The sequence below is a fragment of the Tachysurus vachellii genome, chromosome 4 (genome assembly GCF_030014155.1).
Source record: "Tachysurus vachellii isolate PV-2020 chromosome 4, HZAU_Pvac_v1, whole genome shotgun sequence".
NCBI lineage: Eukaryota > Metazoa > Chordata > Actinopteri > Siluriformes > Bagridae > Tachysurus > Tachysurus vachellii.
Window position 1 is genome coordinate 4745313 of NC_083463.1, and position 19007 is coordinate 4764319.

General features: G+C 44.1%; 1 protein-coding gene across 2 annotated transcripts in view; it reads left to right on the top strand.

The window, feature by feature from the left end:
• nbeal1 (neurobeachin-like 1) overlaps positions 1-19007 on the top strand; it is a 73105-nt gene that overhangs the window by 28869 nt on the left and 25229 nt on the right. Inside the window, exons 5-24 of one of the 2 annotated variants that reach the window (XM_060867488.1) lie at positions 17-98; positions 201-328; positions 2800-2882; positions 3546-3631; positions 4104-4434; positions 5043-5149; positions 7037-7120; positions 9850-9933; positions 10020-10118; positions 10272-10843; positions 10974-11106; positions 11252-11371; positions 12691-12937; positions 13422-13507; positions 13702-13791; positions 13903-14074; positions 14262-14395; positions 14529-14688; positions 15782-15884; positions 16062-16218. In XM_060867488.1, coding sequence (XP_060723471.1) covers positions 17-98; positions 201-328; positions 2800-2882; positions 3546-3631; positions 4104-4434; positions 5043-5149; positions 7037-7120; positions 9850-9933; positions 10020-10118; positions 10272-10843; positions 10974-11106; positions 11252-11371; positions 12691-12937; positions 13422-13507; positions 13702-13791; positions 13903-14074; positions 14262-14395; positions 14529-14688; positions 15782-15884; positions 16062-16218 — 3058 coding nt within the window. The remainder of the gene's footprint in view (positions 1-16; positions 99-200; positions 329-2799; positions 2883-3545; positions 3632-4103; positions 4435-5042; positions 5150-7036; positions 7121-9849; positions 9934-10019; positions 10119-10271; positions 10844-10973; positions 11107-11251; positions 11372-12690; positions 12938-13421; positions 13508-13701; positions 13792-13902; positions 14075-14261; positions 14396-14528; positions 14689-15781; positions 15885-16061; positions 16219-19007) is intronic. The other variant, XM_060867489.1, reaches the window with a different exon arrangement.

Genomic DNA, 19007 nt, shown 5'->3' on the forward strand with positions numbered 1-19007 from the left:
CTGATGTCTCTGACAGGAACCTGTCTAATGTGGAAGAAATCGGCACCTGCTCCTACATCAATCAAATCATCACCATGACGACGCTCTACATCCAGCAGGTTTCTCTCTCCCTCTCTTTCTCTCTTTCTTCCTCTCGGTCTTTTTTTTTCCATGAAAACGTGTGTTAATGTTCCTGCATGAATCTGTCTGTCTCTCTGTAGCTGAAGAGTAAGACTAAAGAGAAGGAGCTGGTGGATCAGACACAGGCTGAGGAGTTTGTGAGACATGCGCTGGCTTTCTGCGAGTGTCTGTATGATCCATACCACAACTGGAGACACCGCATACACGGGTACATATACATTCTCTCTCAGATACTAGCAAACACAAGCATTTGTCATTAAACTCCATCATACACAAGCGTTCTTCATTAAACTCCATCAAACACCAGCGTTCTTCACTAAACTCCATCATACACAAGCGTTCTTCATTAAACTCCATCAAACACCAGCGTTCTTCACTAAACTCCATCATACACAAGCGTTCTTCACTAAACTCCATCATACACAAGCGTTCTTCATTAAACTCCACCAAACACCAGCGTTCTTCATTAAACTCCATCAAACACAAGCGTTCTTCACTAAACTCCATCAAACACAAGCGTTCTTCACTAAACTCCATCATACACAAGCGTTCTTCACTAAACTCCATCATACACAAGCGTTCTTCACTAAACTCCATCAAACACCAGCGTTCTTCACTAAACTCCATCATACACAAGCGTTCTTCATTAAACTCCACCAAACACCAGCGTTCTTCACTAAACTCCATCAAACACAAGCGTTCTTCACTAAACTCCATCATACACAAGCGTTCTTCATTAAACTCCACCAAACACCAGCGTTCTTCATTAAACTCCACCAAACACCAGCGTTCTTCATTAAACTCCACCAAACACCAGCGTTCTTCATTAAACTCCATCAAACACCAGCGTTCTTCATTAAACTGCACCAAACACCAGCGTTCTTCATTAAACTCCATCAAACACCAGCGTTCTTCATTAAACTCCATCAAACACCAGCGTTCTTCATTAAACTCCATCAAACACCAGCGTTCTTCACTAAACTCCATCAAACACCAGCGTTCTTCATTAAACTCCATCAAACACCAGCGTTCTTCATTAAACTCCATCAAACACAAGCGTTCTTCATTAAACTCCATCAGACTGGCATTAATAAATGACCTACATCACACACACACACACACACAGGTAAAAACCCCCGACCAGGTATTTAGGCATAGATTTTCATTAGTGATGTTATACTGTAATGGTTTGTTTATAATCTCTGTGTACAGACAGATTACAGTAAAATGAGAACTAGCTTCATTTTCAAAATCCAGGATAAATTACAGGTGTTAAGTCACTTGATGTTGCAATGCCACAATGTTGACTCAATGCATATCCCATGATCCCTTACTGCTCTGGACTGTTATAGTAGTTAACACGGGTGTGCTGTTTTTCCACAAACACGGAAACCCACATGTTTATTGACCGACCTGCGGCACAGGTGTTCAGTATTACAGTGTACACTATAGTGCTTCACTCTAATCCAACACACCTGTGTTTTGTTATTCCACTAGCGAACAGCTTTGTAATCTGAGACACACGCACACTCACACTCGCAGATTAAGCTGATTAAACACATATTTGTGGCCAAAACTAAAGATTTTCCCATTTGCATTTCAAGAAAATCCAACCTCTAACATGATGTGGTGCAGTGAATATCACACTGATGTCATCATGCCAAAACTCATGTTCATTTTAATAGTAATATTGTAAGTGTACGTTGTTGATGTTCCTACAATAATGTGTGTCTGTCTGTGTGTGTGTGTCTGTCTGTGTCTGTCTGTGTGTGTGTCTGTGTGTGTCTGTCTGTGTGTGTGTGTGTGTGTGTCTGTGTGTCTGTCTGTGTCTGTGTCTGTGTGTGTGTCTGTGTGTGTCTGTCTGTGTGTGTGTCTGTGTGTCTGTCTGTGTCTGTGTGTCTGTCTGTGTGTGTGTGTCTGTGTGTCTGTCTGTCTGTGTGTGTGTCTGTGTGTCTGTCTGTCTGTGTGTGTCTGTCTGTGTGTGTGTGTCTGTCTGTGTGTGTGTGTCTGTCTGTGTGTCTGTCTGTGTGTGTGTGTCTGTCTGTGTGTGTGTGTCTGTGTGTGTGTGTGTCTGTGTGTGTGTCTGTGTGTGTCTATCTGTGTGTGTCTGTGTGTGTGTCTCTCTGTGTGCGTGTCTGTGTGTGTCTGTCTGTGTGTGTGTCTGTGTGTGTCTGTCTGTGTCTGTGTCTGTCTGTGTGTGTCTGTCTGTGTGTGTGTGTCTGTGTGTGTCTGTCTGTGTGTGTGTCTGTGTGTGTCTGTCTGTGTCTGTGTGTCTGTCTGTGTGTGTCTGTCTGTGTGTGTGTGTCTGTGTGTCTGTCTGTGTGTGTGTCTGTCTGTGTGTGTGTGTCTGTGTGTCTGTCTGTGTGTGTGTCTGTCTGTGTGTGTGTCTGTCTGTGTGTGTGTCTGTCTGTGTGTGTCTGTGTGTCTGTCTGTGTGTGTCTGTGTGTCTGTCTGTCTGTGTCTGTCTGTGTGTGTGTCTTTGTGTGTGTGTCTTTGTGTGTGTGTCTTTGTGTGTCTGTCTGTGTGTGTGTGTCTGTCTGTCTGTGTGTGTCTGTCTGTCTGTGTGTGTGTCTGTCTGTGTGTGTGTCTGTGTGTGTGTCTGTCTGTGTGTGTGTCTGTCTGTGTGTCTGTCTGTCTGTGTGTGTGTGTGTGTGTGTGTGTGTGTGTGTGTGTGAGCAGGCAGCAGATTAGCACCGTGGAGAAGAGCAGGCAGAAGTTTAAAGCAGCTCCTCTCACTGTTGAATTTGTTCCTTTTTTCTACCGTGAGTATCTGTTTTCAACACCACTCACCATCAAACACCACCAAACCCCACCACACACTATGAACCCCCCTCAAATCCCAGCTCTCACCCTGATCCCCACAGACCCTCAAACACCATCGCAGCTCTCAGCCAATCAGAGCAGTGTGTACTGCTCTCAGCCAATCAGAGCAGTGTGTACTGCTCTCAGCCAATCAGAACAGTGTGTACTGCTCTCAGCCAATCAGAACACATTGTACTGCTCCCAGCCAATCAAAACATACTGTGCTGGACAAGTGTTTGATATTTGATAACAGAACAGTTGCCCCTCTCTCTCTCTCTCTCTCTCTCTCTCTCTCTGTCTCTCTCTGTCTCTGTCTCTCTGTCTGGATGAATCTGTTCTTTGTGTGCTATATTTGCAGGCTGCACTGAGCTGCTGATAACATTTCAGCCCTTGCACAAAGCAGCCTGTGTGTGTGTGTGTGTGTGTGTGTGTGTGTGTGTGTGTGTGTGTGAAATCATTGTCCTGCCCTTCTGTCTATCAGCTGAGACACACAGAGGGACCATTGAGTGAACAAGTTCAGCTCCAGAGGGCACATCTAACTGCAGGTTTCTGTGTACATAGATAACATGATGCCCCAGTAACTAATCGCTTTTATTTGTGTGTGTGTGTGTGTGTGTGTTCAGAGTGTTTTCAGGAGAGTGAGCATCTGAAGGACAGTCTGAAGTGTTGTCTCCTCCACCTGTTTGGATCCATAGTTGCAGGTGGACAGGTGGGGGGATGTTTACTTTTGCACATTGGTACCATCAGTAATAAAAATCAGTATACCTCGTGTTTCTCGACCCGCTCTTGGGTGCGTTTTAGTTTTGAGTCATCGTAGATTTGCTGCCTGTTGCCATGGTTACTCTGGTAGCTATCTACAGGATGTATACAAAACCAGTAATATCTGTTTACTTCCCAATAAAAATACAATTCTGTATGTAGTTGCTTTAATATGATGAAACATTCCACTGTTTCTTATCACTAGTCATTTCACTTTGCTTAAGTTTTCCTGACGGTGTTAAGCTTGTATATCACTGGTGGTGTAAACATGGGCTTGCGCAATAAGGGAAAGAACAATGTGGGCGGGGCTTATGTGCCCACTCTTCTGACATTATAATACATTTAGAAATAGCTAAGACAGCATTGGCCTGTAACTCTATGGCTCCTTTAGTGTTTACCACCTTTTTTCCCCCCTCCCCCAGCGTAACGCTCTCCTGGCCATCTCCCCCGCCACCATGGAGGTATTGTTGGGTGTACTAGGTGCTGGGGGAAGCATAGGGGACGGAGAGGATTGGGACGGAGCCGGCCCAGATCAGAAGGCGGTGCTCACTCTGTGCTGTCTGAGGGAAGTAGTGCACAGCCTGCTGGCCAGCAGCTCCGATCAGAGACAGGTGGAGATCAGCACCGTGCTCGACAGCTACTTCAAACTGCTCAACTACGACCCCAACACCGCTGGGGTCAAAGGTCACCCAGCCCCGCCCCGTTCCCAGCATTGGGAGAGCCGGTTGGTGGCGCTGCAGGTGAACATGCTCGGTGAGTGGAGTGGGGAATGTGTGTCATGTCAGTGATGTCATCAGTATATTATTGCTTACCTCTATCTATCTATCTATCTATCTATCTATCTATCTATCTATCTATCTATCTATCTATCTATCTATCTATGCTGTCTGTCTGTCTGTCTGTCTGATCTTATCTTACCTATCTATCTATCTATCTATCTATCTATCTATCTATCTATCTATCTATCTATCTATCTATCTAATCCTGTCTGTCTGATCTAATCTAATCTATCTATCTATCTATCTATCTATCTATCTATCTATCTATCTATCTATCTATCTATCTATCTATGCTGTCTGTCTGTCTGATCTTATCTATCTATCTATCTATCTATCTATCTATCTATCTATCTATCTATCTATCTATCTATCTATCTAATCCTGTCTGTCTGATCTAATCTAATCTATCTATCTATCTATCTATCTATCTATCTATCTATCTATCTATCTATCTATCTATCTATCTATCTGTCTATCTATCTATCTATCTATCTATCTATCTATCTATCTATCTATCTATCTATCTATCTATCTATGCTGTCTGTCTGTCTGATCTAATCAATCTATCTATCTATCTATCAGACACGATACAGGACATGTTTGATTGTTCTGACCGTCCCGTTCTTCAGGCCATCTTCCTCAACAGCAACTGTTTTGAACACCTGACTCGCCTCTTACAGAACAGCAAGGTAAGAACCTGAACCCCAAATTCAGAACTCTGACTCTATAACCTGGCATTTAACATTTTAATTGAGAACCCAGCAACCAAACCGAATTTGTTCCGAGCTCAGAACGGAGATAACGTTTATAGATCAGAGATAGAAACGTATTCACCTGTTCAGAACCAAACCCAACCACAGAATTCAGAACTTAATCATAATTAAGGACACCGGTGTTCAAAACACCTTTTAAATTCAGATCCCAGAGCTTCATTCGAATTCCAACCCAACGATTCAGCATTCAGAAGACATTCAGAACTCCTGAAATAAGAAATCAGAACTCAAAACATGTTCACCAACCTAAACCTTCTTATCTCTTTAGAACTCAAAATCTGTTATACATCATTTCTGAAATCTTATTCAGTATCGAGAACGACAAAAAGTCAGAAGTCAGAATTTACAAACAACCTCATGCCGAAGGCCTGTAAGTCCCCGGAGCCTGTTTACCGTATGACTACGTACACCAGGGTCACCGACTCCGAGAGCACCACCAATTAATACACCAGTTCGCTCAGATGCTCTTTTATTATTCAAGCATTATTCTAGTATTAAAAATCTGACAGTTTAGCTGCTTAAAGGTGGGGTGCACGTTGTTTGGAAGATGCTTCAGAAAACTGAATCGGGCCGACTAACAAAACAAACGTGTAGCCAATGAGCAGAAAGGGGCGTGTCTTGTCAATATGCGGCGGAGAGAGTGTTCAGTGCGCATGTGTGACATTAGCAGAAAGCGGTTTTAACATTGACATGGAGGATAAAAACAAAGAAAGAAAGAGAAGAAAGGCTTACGATAAGGTAAGAAGTAGGACGTGTTAATATAGGATCAGCTTTCCAGCGCTGGAGAGAACTGAAGGAGCAGGAAGTTGGTCACATATTCACAGATTGGAGTTTCCTGAGTCAATAACTCCTGAGCTAAACGCTGTTACTACACAAATAACACCTCTTTTCTATCGTAGTAATGTAGAGACGCAGCTACAACCGTGTTTTGTGTAGTAACAGAGTTTAGCTCAGGAGTTATTGACTCGGGAAACTCCAATCTGTGAATATGTCACACATGCACACTGAACACCTTCTCCGCCCATATTGACAAGAATTTTAACATTAACACGGACGATAAAAACAAAGAAAGAAAGCGAAGAATGGATTACGATAAGACAAGAAATAGGACCGTGTTAATATAGGATCAGCTTTTCAGCGCTGGAGAGAACTGAACGTCTTCCGTGTGAAACGGAGCTAAACCTTTCACGATACAACACACAGTACTACAAAAACACATTTGTATTACCATAGTATTACTCATTGAGTCCGTTTATTGATAAAAATATCCCCTCGGCCAGCCGCCCCAGCAGGTCCCGCCATAATAGTTGTCTGGGTTACGTATGTATGTGTGGGCGGAGCTATAAAAACAGGGGTGACACCCATTTGGGTTAGGGGCGTGTTTGTTTTGGTGATTTCAAATGTCAACATTGGCTTTTAAACATCGTGCACCTCACCTTTAAGAGCCCAAACCTCTTCCTTGTGTTCACACACTGCTTGGGGTTTCGAACCCATGCTGTATTTTATTCTGTATGTTATCAAAAATGAATTTGTGTAATCATATTAATCTGTCTTTGTAGTTGTAGTGTGTTTGTGTGTCCTAGTCTCTAATCGTGTCTCTTTGTAGATCTCTCTCTCTGTCACACGCACGTGCTCCTGAACTCTAGTCTGCTTACTCAGCGTGCATGATTTTCTCTCCTTAGGAATGGAACACCTAAAGCACTTTTTTTATGCCATAACCTCTGACCTCTTGACCTTTTTATAAAGTTTAACCCTTTGCACTTGTCTCCTCTCCTCTCGTCTAACCGTGCGTGCGGGCTGCAGCTGGTAAACGTTAGGTTCGCCGCAGCAGACAAAGAGCAGAAAGATTTAACCAACAGATTACTGACAGGAGAGATTGAAAGCCAGGTACCGCCCACCTGTCACCTCGCACCCGCAAACTCCACCCGCTGGGCCACTCCAAGACGAGGCCACACCCACTTGCGTTCATAACACCTCGTCGTATTCGAACACCTTTAACGATCCTGACATTCACCTGAACTTTACATACAAGGCTTAAAACACACAATACATCCCAAACACCTGATGCAGCAGAGGCTAAAGTACCCCCAAGTACCCCTATCCAGAATGAGTAAGATCTGAAAACCCCTGAACACCCACTCAAACTGAACACGAATTCCAAAAACCTAACCCCAAAATAAACATAAACCAACACACAAGCTCTAAAACCATCTCCACTTCAATTAAAAAGGGAAAGCGAAGCCCCGCCCCTTCAACACGTGGTGGCCTCTAATGGAGTGGCCTGTTGCTTGGTCATTCATATTTACCTTCGGTGGTTGTAGTCCATCCTGCTTCTTCAGCTTTTATTTCCTCTTTATTTCCTCTTTTGTCTGTTTGAGTTTAAACTCATCACATCATCACATCGTCATGTGTGGCTCTTAGTCCATGCTTTATGTCTGTATGTCACGACTTCCTGCTTTCTCTAACAGCTGATCATGTGAACTCTGCTGGACAGAGATCTGTGTGTGTGTGTGTGTGTGTGTGATTTGTGTGTGTGTGTGATTTGTGTGTGTGATTTGTGTGTGTGATTTGTGTGTGTGATTTGTGTGTGTGTGTGTGTGTGTGATTTGTGTGTGTGTGTGTGATTTGTGTGTGTGTGTGTGATTTGTGTGTGTGTGTGATTTGTGTGTGTGTGTGATTTGTGTGTGTGTGTGATTTGTGTGTGTGTGTGATTTGTGTGTGTGATTTGTGTGTGTGATTTGTGTGTGTGTGTGTGTGATTTGTGTGTGTGTGTGATTTGTGTGTGTGTGTGATTTGTGTGTGTGTGTGTGTGTGATTTGTGTGTGTGTGTGATTTGTGTGTGTGTGTGTGTGATTTGTGTGTGTGATTTGTGTATGTGATTTGTGTGTGTGTGTGATTTGTGTGTGTGTGTGATTTGTGTGTGTGATTTGTGTGTGTGTGTGATTTGTGTGTGTGTGATTTGTGTGTGTGTGTGTGTGATTTGTGTGTGTGTGTGATTTGTGTGTGTGTGTGATTTGTGTGTGTGTGTGATTTGTGTGTGTGTGATTTGTGTGTGTGTGTGATTTGTGTGTGTGTGTGTGTGAATTGTGTGTGTGTGTGTGATTTGTGTGTGTGATTTGTGTGTGTGATTTGTGTGTGTGTGTGATTTGTGTGTGTGTGTGATTTGTGTGTGTGTGTGTGTGATTTGTGTGTGTGTGTGTGATTTGTGTGTGTGTGTGTGATTTGTGTGTGTGTGTGTGATTTGTGTGTGTGTGTGTGATTTGTGTGTGTGTGTGATTTGTGTGTGTGTGTGATTTGTGTGTGTGTGTGATTTGTGTGTGTGTGTGATTTGTGTGTGTGTGTGTGATTTGTGTGTGTGTGTGATTTGTGTGTGTGTGTGTGATTTGTGTGTGTGTGTGTGTGTGTGTGATTTGTGTGTGTGTGTGATTTGTGATTTGTGTGTGTGTGTGATTTGTGTGTGTGTGTATCTGTGTGTGTGTGTGTGTATGTATGTGTGTGTGTGATTTGTGTGTGTGTGTATCTGTGTGTGTGTGTGTGTGATTTGTGTGTGTGTGTGTATCTGTGTGTGTGTGTGTGTGTGTATATATGCTTCTTCTGCATGGTTATATCAAGGAAAACACTTTACTGTCCAGTTCCCTGCTCAAAAAATGTTGATCTTTTAGTAAAGTTGTCTGTAATATTCCCAACAGATTGTTGTGTGAACGTTTCCATGATTTACGCCGATCTGCTCGATGCTTTGATTCAGATGTTAATTAAACATCAATCAGATGTAAATTACCGAGCGCTGTTCACAGCACAACCGCTTTACTTTCAGTCATAAAAGGCAAAGCTCACCGAGACTTAATTAACTACTAAACGGTGAAAGAGCACCGTAAGAGCGCCTCCTAATGACTGTCTGAAGTGAATCTGCAGCTCAGACGTTTCAGCTCAGGTTTCACGCTCCTGTGTTTCTCAGTCTGGAGTTCTGGAGTATCCTTGTCCTATACATGTTAGACAAGTGAAGAATCCAGGTCCAGGACTGACAGCACTTCTAAGGTACCAGGAGCGGAGCTTCAGATTTGAGAGACGAGCGAATGGAAACACACCTAAACCACATTTTTTTGCTTAGCGATGATTCACTGATGAGCAGGAAGCTGTGACTTTATGGTTGAGGGAACAAACTCGAGTCATCATCTGTCACTGATGCTCTAGAAATTCTCCCTAAAATGCTAAAAACCTTTGGCTCTCGTTACCTAATAAATCATCTAAAGGTTTAGTACAGTGTTCTTTATACAACAGGTTCGAGTAATTGATCTAAACGTACGTAGTTACGATGGAGATTATATAACATGCATACGAAGCACTAGGCGAGGCCATAAAGCACGCACACGTAACGTAAGAATATTGTACTAAACCTTTTAATAATGACGGACATGTAAGGATAAGCGGGACTGTCCTCCTTCGAGAAACACACTTTCTACTGCCGTCTTTATCACGTATCCATAATATCAATTGGAATAATTACAGTTCGATATTAGTAATAATCCATTATCATACAAGTTAAGCAAAGGCAGTAGTAGAAGGTGCTAAAATGCTGTTTGTCATGTCAGTTGATTTGACATGTCTCCATTTATCAGGTCTTTGAAGGCAGGCTGGACTCTCTCGCCGTGGCAACAATCAAAACCCTCACCACGGTGATGCACAAATCGCCAGCCGCCAAGGTGAGTTCCATGACACGCGCGTATACAGTAAGTCATGTTTCTCCAAGTTGTAGCACTGATTATTCATGAACTTAACGCCCACTCAGGAAGTGTTTAAGGAGCGGATTGGCTACACCCACCTGTGCGAGGTGCTCGTGTCTCTGGGACAGCCATCCAGGAACCTGCTGAAGGAGCTCATGAACATGGTGAACACAGTGTCTCACTGGCTATCTTTATTCATCTCAGCATGTTTGTCACACAGCATTCCATAGTTTAAGTATGATGGATTACAGCAGCGGTGCAGTCCATGTCGTCCACCTGCGAGGCTCTAATCTGAGTATTTGTGTCTGCGTCTGTAGGCGGTGGAGGGCGATCACTCTTCGGTGGGTTTTTTGGGGATCAGTAACGTGGAGCCGCTCCTCCTCCTGATCCGCTGGCTGCCGGAACTCAACTCGTCCGAGCTTCAGATCTTCGTGGCCGATCGTCTACGGAGGATCTGTGCCTTAAACCGACGCACAAGGGCCGCCTGTGTCAACGCACGCATGCCAGAGTGTGTTCTGTCCACACTCGAGACAGACACTAGTCTGCCACGTGTATGTGCAGAGAGCCTTCTGGCTCTTCTGGGTGCTCTGGGGGCGGAGTCTCTGAGCGGTGCAGAGCTCCAGCGGCTTCTGAGCCTTCTGAGGAACCCTGAGAACCGCCCTCATCCTTACACCGAGCCGGTGCTGCGTTCACTGCTCGCCATGCTTCGGAAACACACGCTCCACAGCGCAACACACTACTTCGATCTGACCCCACCCATGGCAGGCATTGCTGTGCCCAGCATTTCCAGGTGGCCAGGCTCGGCCTTTTGCTTCTTGGCTTGGCTGTCGCTGGATCAGGACCAATTGGACCCAGCGGGCAAGGGCGAAAAGAGAAAGCAGTTGTACAGGTAGGAGAGGTTTATTGGAATAATGGGCGGGGCCAATCAGAGTACATGACAATAACTTCATAATAGTTTCCCTTTAAACAAACATTGTGTGTTTCTGTGTGTGTGTGTGTGTGTGTGTGTGTGTTTGTAGTTTCTTTACACCAGGAGGTACAGGGTTTGAGGCCTTTATAAGCTCCTCCGGCTCTCTGGTGGTGGCGGTGTGCAGTAAAAAGGAATATGTGACCGTCACACTGCCTGATTACTGCTTCTGTGACTCACTGTGGGTCAGTGACATCACTACACACCAAAATCTACACATTGCCCTGCGCGTAACCCAGCAATCCTGCTTGAATAACTTAGTATAACCTCTCATATAACCAAGGATTACATCTCGCATACCCCATAATGTCTCTTTATTTTGTTTTTCAGCATTATATTGGAGTGGTGCATGTTCCAGGGAAGAGACCGTTCGGACAGAGTCTCGTCTACATCTACGTGGACGGGCAGCTGAAGTTGTCCGCACCGCTTAAGTACCCCAACATGGCTGAGGTGCTTATGAAGAATGTAACTGGCTGAAAATCAGTGTTGTATAAAGTACTAGAAAGCAATACTTGAGTAAAAGTACAAGTATCATACTAGAAAAAGACTTTGGTAGAAGTGAAAGTTACCTTTTAGAATATTACTCAAGTAAAAGTCTTAAAGTATCTGATATTTACTGTACTTAAGTATCAAAAGTCATTTTCTGATATTTAATGTACTTAAGTATTTGAAGTAAAAGTAAAAAGTAAAATTTCAGTGATTTTCAGTAGGAATAAGAGACACTTCATCCGGTAGGAAGAATCTTTCATTCCAATGTACAGAAACATTTCTTGCAAATACGGCCACGGGTGTATAACGTTATCTACTTCACCCTGTTCACCAAGTTCACCACTATCGTCGGGGTGGTCGTCTTAGACAGGGGCGACCAACCCACGGTTCTTTCCCGGTTTCATGCGTCTCTTACGTTCATAACGAAGTTTGTATTTGTGTCTTTTTAACATGTGTGTTCACTTCGCTTGAGTTCAATACGGTATTTTCGTCAAACGCGCATGTGAGTGGGATGAAAATACCTCAAAGTTTCCCAGTAGGACAAGATCATTTGAGTAAACAATTTGTGTCAAGTTCGCTCTCAAAATGGCAGGGAAAAAAATGTGATGTTCAAGTGTGCCCATGTGTATGATGTGGCTCTTTGTGGTAACACAGCAAAAAATGTGGCTCTTGGTCTCTGACTGATTGGACACCCCTGGTCTACGATAACGGGAGGTCATCCAGTAGGGGCTTCCATGGCGGTTTCAGTTGTGCTTCCGCCTCCTTTAGCAACATTACACTGAAATAGTGCGTGCGGATGTGCGTAATGCGATCTAGGAGCAGTGATTCACCAAACCTCCCTTATTGCAGTCACACACACACATTTCTTCTGATTTTATTTTGTAGTAACGAATAATGAAGATGCTTAGTGGAAATATAGTGGAGTAAAAGTTTACATTTTATCTAGGAAATGTAGTGGAGTAAAAGTGAAAGTTGACATAAATTTAAATAGCGAAGTAAAGTACAGATACGTGCCATTTCTACTTAAGTACAGTAACGAAGTATTTGTACTCCGTTACATTACAACACTGCTGAAAATACAGAAATTGACAGTTTTGTAGATTAACAGACACCCGGAAAGCTGGTATCCACACAGACAGACAGGTGTCCAGATGTACAGATCTATAAATAAACAGATAAAAAGATAGACAGGTCGACTGACATGAAAAACGATCTGATGGAACCACACAGCGATGCACATTCTTATCCGTCTGTCTGTTCTTATCTGTCTGTCCTCTCAGGTGTTCACGTCATGCTGTATCGGCTCAGCAGGTCAGCGCACCACCACCCCTCCACCGTCTCAGATCGCTGACCCCCCACCATCCCGCACGTCCATGTGGGGGGGACTGTCCAGGCTGGCTCAGATTTCCCCAGGGACGCAGGACAGTGAGTGGGGACGACCCACGTCACTGCAGGGACACCTGAGCACTGTGATGGTGTTTAGTGATGCTCTGAACACTAATACCATCAGAGCTCTGTACAACACAGGTACGGTTTAAACAGACAGGAGGTGTTGGGACTAACAGAGCAAGAGGTGGACAGACAGACAGACAGACAGACATAAAAGACAGTCACACCCACAGACCGGTGTCCAGACTGACATTCAGATGGTATTGAGACAGACAGATGTCCACGCAGCCCAAAATATGTACAGACAGAGAGGTGTTCAGACCAACAGACAGAGCTGTACAGTCAGACAAGCCGACCATCAGAAAGACAGAGAAGTCCCCAGACAGACAGTGAGAGAAGACAGTAAACAACCGTACAGAGACAAAGACAGACAGGTGTCCAGACTGACATGCAGGCAGATAAACAGATGACAATCTAGACTGAAATACAGACAGACAGGTAGACGTGTAGAACAGAGAGATACAGCTAATGTTTTCAGTAAGTGGACTGTAAGTGTCCTGTGTGTGACAAGTCATGTCCACGGTTACTGGCTGAGTGTAAACGCTTTGATTCCTCGTTTCAGGCCCAAACTGCATTTCTCCCTTTAAAAGCCAGGAGGCGGAGCTTGGTGACATCAGCACCAAACTCCTCCTACACTATTCACCCAAGGTGAGTGAACACAGCACAGAAGAAATGACACATAGTTGTGGATCTAGCCCATAGAAATGCCCATTCACTCTGGATGGGTTCCAAACCACACACTAGTTAGTATGTACAGTATACAATATGAGCAATATGAAGAATTTATCATCATCATCATCATCAGCTTGTTTTAGTCATGTCCCAAATCACACACTGTTTAGGCCTGTAAGAACCCCATCTGTGTGGACTTGTCCCCTAATCTACTGCACGGACGACTGACCGGGAATAAGGTGGTGAACTGGGACGTCAAGGTGGGAGAAACAACACACACACACACACACACACACGCACACACAAGAATGAGAATATATTATGTTAAACACACTGTGTGTGTGTGTGTGTGTGTGTGTGTGTTTCTGTAGGACATCATTAACTGTATTGGAGGACTTCCTGTGCTTTTCCCCATTCTGGAGCAGCTGACCTTGTTAACCCCTGGACAGCATACTGGTTTCTCAGGGTCAGAGAGCATGACCCCTGAGTCGGTCACGCCCCCTGATGGAGACTGGGTCATTCTGCCATCCAACAGAGCCTCAGGTGTGTGTGTGTGTGTGTGTGTGTGTGTGTGTAAGCTATTGGATCTCAATAATATTCATGGTGTGTGTTAATCATTGTGTGTGTGTGTGTGCGCGTAAGCTATTGGATCTCAATAATATTCATGGTGTGTGTTAATCATTGTGTGTGTGTGTGTGTGTGTGTGTGTGTGTGTGTGTGTGTGTTTCAGAGGCCCGTTTAGAGAAGAATCTTGTTGCGACCTTCCTGTTAGTGTTGAAGCACTTTCTGCACAGACACACAATAAACCAGGAGATGCTGCTGCACACACATGGAGTGGCCACCCTCGCCGCTCTGCTGCAGAAGGTACATACACACACACACACACACACACACACACACCCTACCTGTCTGTCACCTAATGAGTGTTGTATTTGATGACATTAAATTCATATTACAGTGACCAGCTTCATGATCTTTTGTGTGTGTTTGTGTGTAGCTGCCTGCTTTTCTGATGGACGTGAGTGTGTTGGTTGCCGTACAGCTGCTGATTGAGCAGGTGACATACGATAAGAATCTCCACCTCCTGCAACAGCTGCACACACACCTGCTGTTCAACTTCAACATCTGGAACCAAGGAGACTTTCCCCTGCGCATTGGTCAGTCTGTGAGGTCTATGTATGTACGAGTGTGTGTGGGGTGTGTGTATGTGAGAGTGTCTGTGTGGTGTGTGTATGTTAGTGTCTGTGTGGGGTGTGTATGTGAGAGTGTGTGTGTGTATATGAGGTGTGTGTATGTGAGAGTGTATATGAGGTGTGTGTATGTGAGAGTGTCTGCGGGGTGTGTGTGTGTTAGTGTCTGTATGAGGTGTGTATGTGAGAGTGTCTGTGTGGTGTGTGTATGTTAGTGTCTGTGTGGGGTGTGTATATGAGGTGTGTGTGTGTGTATGTGAGAGTGTGTGTGTGTATATGAGGTGTGTGTATGTGAGAGTGTATATGAGGTGTGTGTATGTGAGAGTGTCTGTGGTGTGTGTATGTTAGTGTCTGTATGAGGTGTGTGTGTGTGTGTATGTGAGAGTGTGTGTGTGTATATGAGGTGTGTGTATGTGAGAGTGTATATGAGGTGTGTGTATGTGAGAGTGTCTGTGGGGTGTGTGTGTGTTAGTGTCTGTATGGGGTGTGTGTATGTGAGAGTGTCTGTGTGTTGTGTGTGTATATGAGGTGTGTGTATGTGAGAGAGTCTGTGGAGTGTGTATATGAGGTGTGTGAATGTGAGAGTGTTTGTTTGGTGTGTGTGTATGTAAGTGTGTCTGTGTGGGGTGTGTGTGTGTGTATGTGAGAGTGTCTGTGTGGGGTGTGTATATAAGGTGTGCGTGTATGAGGTGTGTGTGTGAGTGGTGTGTGTATATTGGGTGTGTGTGTATGAGGTGTGTGTATGTGAGCGTGTCTGTGTGGGGTGTGTATATGAGGTGTGTGTATGTGAGCGTGTCTGTGAGTGGTGTGTGTGTATATGAGGTGTCTGTATATGATGTGTGTGTATGTGAGCGTGTCTGTGAGTGGTGTGTTTATATGAGGTGTGTATAATATGTGTTTGTATGTGAGCGTGTCTGTGAATGGTGTGTGTATATGAGGTGTGTGTGTGTGTGAGCGGGTCTGTGTGTGTGTATAAGGTGTGTGTATGTGAGCGTGTCTGTTTACGTGGGTTGTGTGTTTTAAGTTCTAAAATAAACGTTGTTTACTTTCCGTGCCGAAGGTCATATCCAGTACATGTCTACAGTTGTCAAAGACAACAGAAAGCAGTTCAGGAAAAAATACGGCGTTCAGTTCCTGCTCGACACGATCCGCCTTTACTACAGGTGAGAGTCGATTTCCCATAATGCTTCACTCCACACACTCGGTGTTGGTGTTGATCAGTGTGTTAATCCAGCTCGGGGTTTTGTGGATGAAGTGGATAAAAGGTGTGTTAATGTTCTATCATATTTTTCTCTTCTCCTCACTTGTGCCGCCCCCCCCCCCCCCCACCCCCCGTTCAGCAGCGGGAATCACGAGGGCGACATGAGCGAGGATGACGTCCGCACCATCAGAGCGTCCCTTTGTGGCCTTCTCAAGTATTACATCAGCAAAGGCACCAGTCAGGAGGAGATCCACAGCATTCTGGGATACGTTGCTGCTATCTGGGATGAAGAGCATGTGAGAAACTGGGCGAAAACTCAAGTGCTCTTTACAGCATTATTGACATAAGTGTAACATAATCTGCACGATAAATAGTGAAAACACACACGCACTACACACACAGACACACACACACACTACACACACTAACTATAGAACAGGGGCAACTAACTAACTAACCACTGACATGCATCAATAGTCTTTCATCACATGACATGTATCTATCACTGCTCTACTGCTTCAGTATTCTGTATTCTACATATACAGTATCTCACAAAAGTAAGTACACCCCTCACATGTTTGTAAACATTTTATTCTAGCTTTTCATGTGACAACACTGAAGAAATGACACTGTGCTACAATGTAAAGTAGTGAGTGTACAGCTCGTATGGAAGAGGACTCCGGTGGCAACCTGTGCCGCTCCGGTGAACTCCATGCCCAAGAGGGTTAAGGCAGTGCTGGAACATAATGGTGGCCACACAGAATAGTAACACTTTGGACCCAATTTGGACGTTTTCACTTAAGGGTGTACTCACTTTTGTGGCCAGCGCTTTAGACATTAATGGCTGTGTGTTGTTGTTTTGAGAGGACAGCAAATTTACACTGTTATACAAACTGTACACTCACTACTTTAGCCCTATTCGGACGGGATTAGTTTTACGTGGGGATGTGGGGGGTAAAGTAATTATTACCAGAGCTTCTCTGTGATTTTAGTCCCGTCCGAATGTGCCATCTGGGTAATCATTACGGACAATGTCAGTAAAGATTACGGCGACTTTTACCTTCTGTAAAAAGGTCTGGAAAAATGACCTCAGGTAATACTAATCCCGTCCGAATAGACCCGCTGTAAATATGTACGGTAAAATTCCGTCATTTCCTGTTTAAAAGTTTTTGCCGCGTTTTGCAAGCATGGAGGCGCCATGTTGTCTGTTTGCGCACGTGATAACAGGAAGCAACGTCATAAGCACATGACGACAAGGAGGTTACTGTGGTGTGTAAAGCGAGTTACCCCTCCCACTTCTGCTAGTTTTACTGAGATGTCTTGTCCCGTGCGAAGAATTAATATTACAGACGTCCTGAGGTAAAATTGCATTACTCCACGTCCCCACGTAAAACTAATCCCGTCCGAATAGGGCTTTAATATTGTAGCACAGTGTCTCCGGTGTTGTCACTTGAAAAGACAGGGTTTCCCGCAGAAAATGTGTTAGTTAAGGCAGTAGGGTTGGGCAGTTGGGCGGGGCCAGGGGGCGGGCCCCGGGGGCGGGGCTTCTTTGTGAAATAGACCACAGACTCTGTACTACATTTAACAATTATTAAAAACAGGCACGTGCAACCTAGCTAGAAGGTGAAGAACTCGAACAACAAAATCACCATCTAACTTACTTTAAATTAGCAAGATCTATAGACTAATACAATAACAGGCTTAAATAAACCCAAAACATAAGTTCACTTGCAGTTCTCACGGACACACGTTTTATCAACTGGCTAGTTATCCTCCAGACAGTGACGGACCACGTCTTCCTCTCATTTCGGCCGTGTGGCACGCGTGCCCGCTCGCGGTGTGAAGCGCGTTCGCGCTCCGAGATGCACTTGACGGCCTTTTGTGCAGCGGAATTTTTTTTTGGACGACCTAGTTAAGGCGGTAGGGTTTCCCAGCTTAGGCGGGCCGCCCGAACTGCAAAGTGCTGCGTTAAACCCTGCATGACATAATAAAATATTTACATAAATGTTAGGGGTGTACTCACTTCTGTGCGATACTGTATATTATCTACTTACACACATTATGGTGTGTTTAGTACTTGAAACATCAACCCTATTCTTCAAGCACCAGTGTGGTGTGTTGTGGTGTACGTTCTTAGCACAAGTTCTGTCTTTACTGGTTTTGATATCTACCTCCGAAGAAGTCGCCTCTTTACCACCACGTCTGTATATTCCACTCAGCCCTTTAATTCTGTAATGTTGTGCCATTTAATTAAGCATCTTGTCTTTTCTGCAGGCTTTCCTGCCTACTCCTTGTCACGTAACTGATTCAGTTTGAGCAACATGTCGCTCTAATCAATAGCTGGGTTTCGTTCCGGAGACAGCAGCTGTTATTATCGTTGTTGTCTGTAGTCAGGAGCCTCATGATTCAAACCTGTAACCTGTGATTGAAAAGCTTTAAAAAAATTCAATGCTGATGATAGGTCTGTAATTCAAACATGTCAACCTTCTAGTTCTGTTGGCCTAGAGCAGAGGTATTCAACTAAAATTTAAAGAGGTCCAGTAAGAGAAAATTTCTTGAAGCGAAGGTCCGGAAGATCAGAATGTCTCACTAGTTAGTGTGATATATATTTATGTAGCCTAGTAGTTGTATCAACATCTGCAAGCAATCAATACCTGACTGTCAAATCAAATAAATTCAGTACAAGTCAAAAACTTTTTGACAATATTTATTTTCACGTAACATAGAATTGAACATATGTATGATTGTAGACATGTATAATGTTCTCTCATTAAATAAATAAAAGTAGGGCTACATTTCAAAATAAGAGACAATAAATAAAATGTGAAAATTGTGTATGTTTAAATAAAGTGCTTAACTTTCCCTCTTATATCTCAGTGAGAGAACTGAGCTCTAGTTTGGTTAGGGTTAGGGTTAGGGTTAAACCTGGGCTTGGGTTAGGGTTGTTAGGGTTAGGGTTAAACCTGGGCTTGGGTTAGGGTTAGGGTTAAACCTGGGCTTGGGTTAGGGTTGTTAGGGTTAGGGTTAAACCTGGGCTTGGGTTAGGGTTAGGGTTAAACCTGGGCTTGGGTTAGGGTTGTTAGGG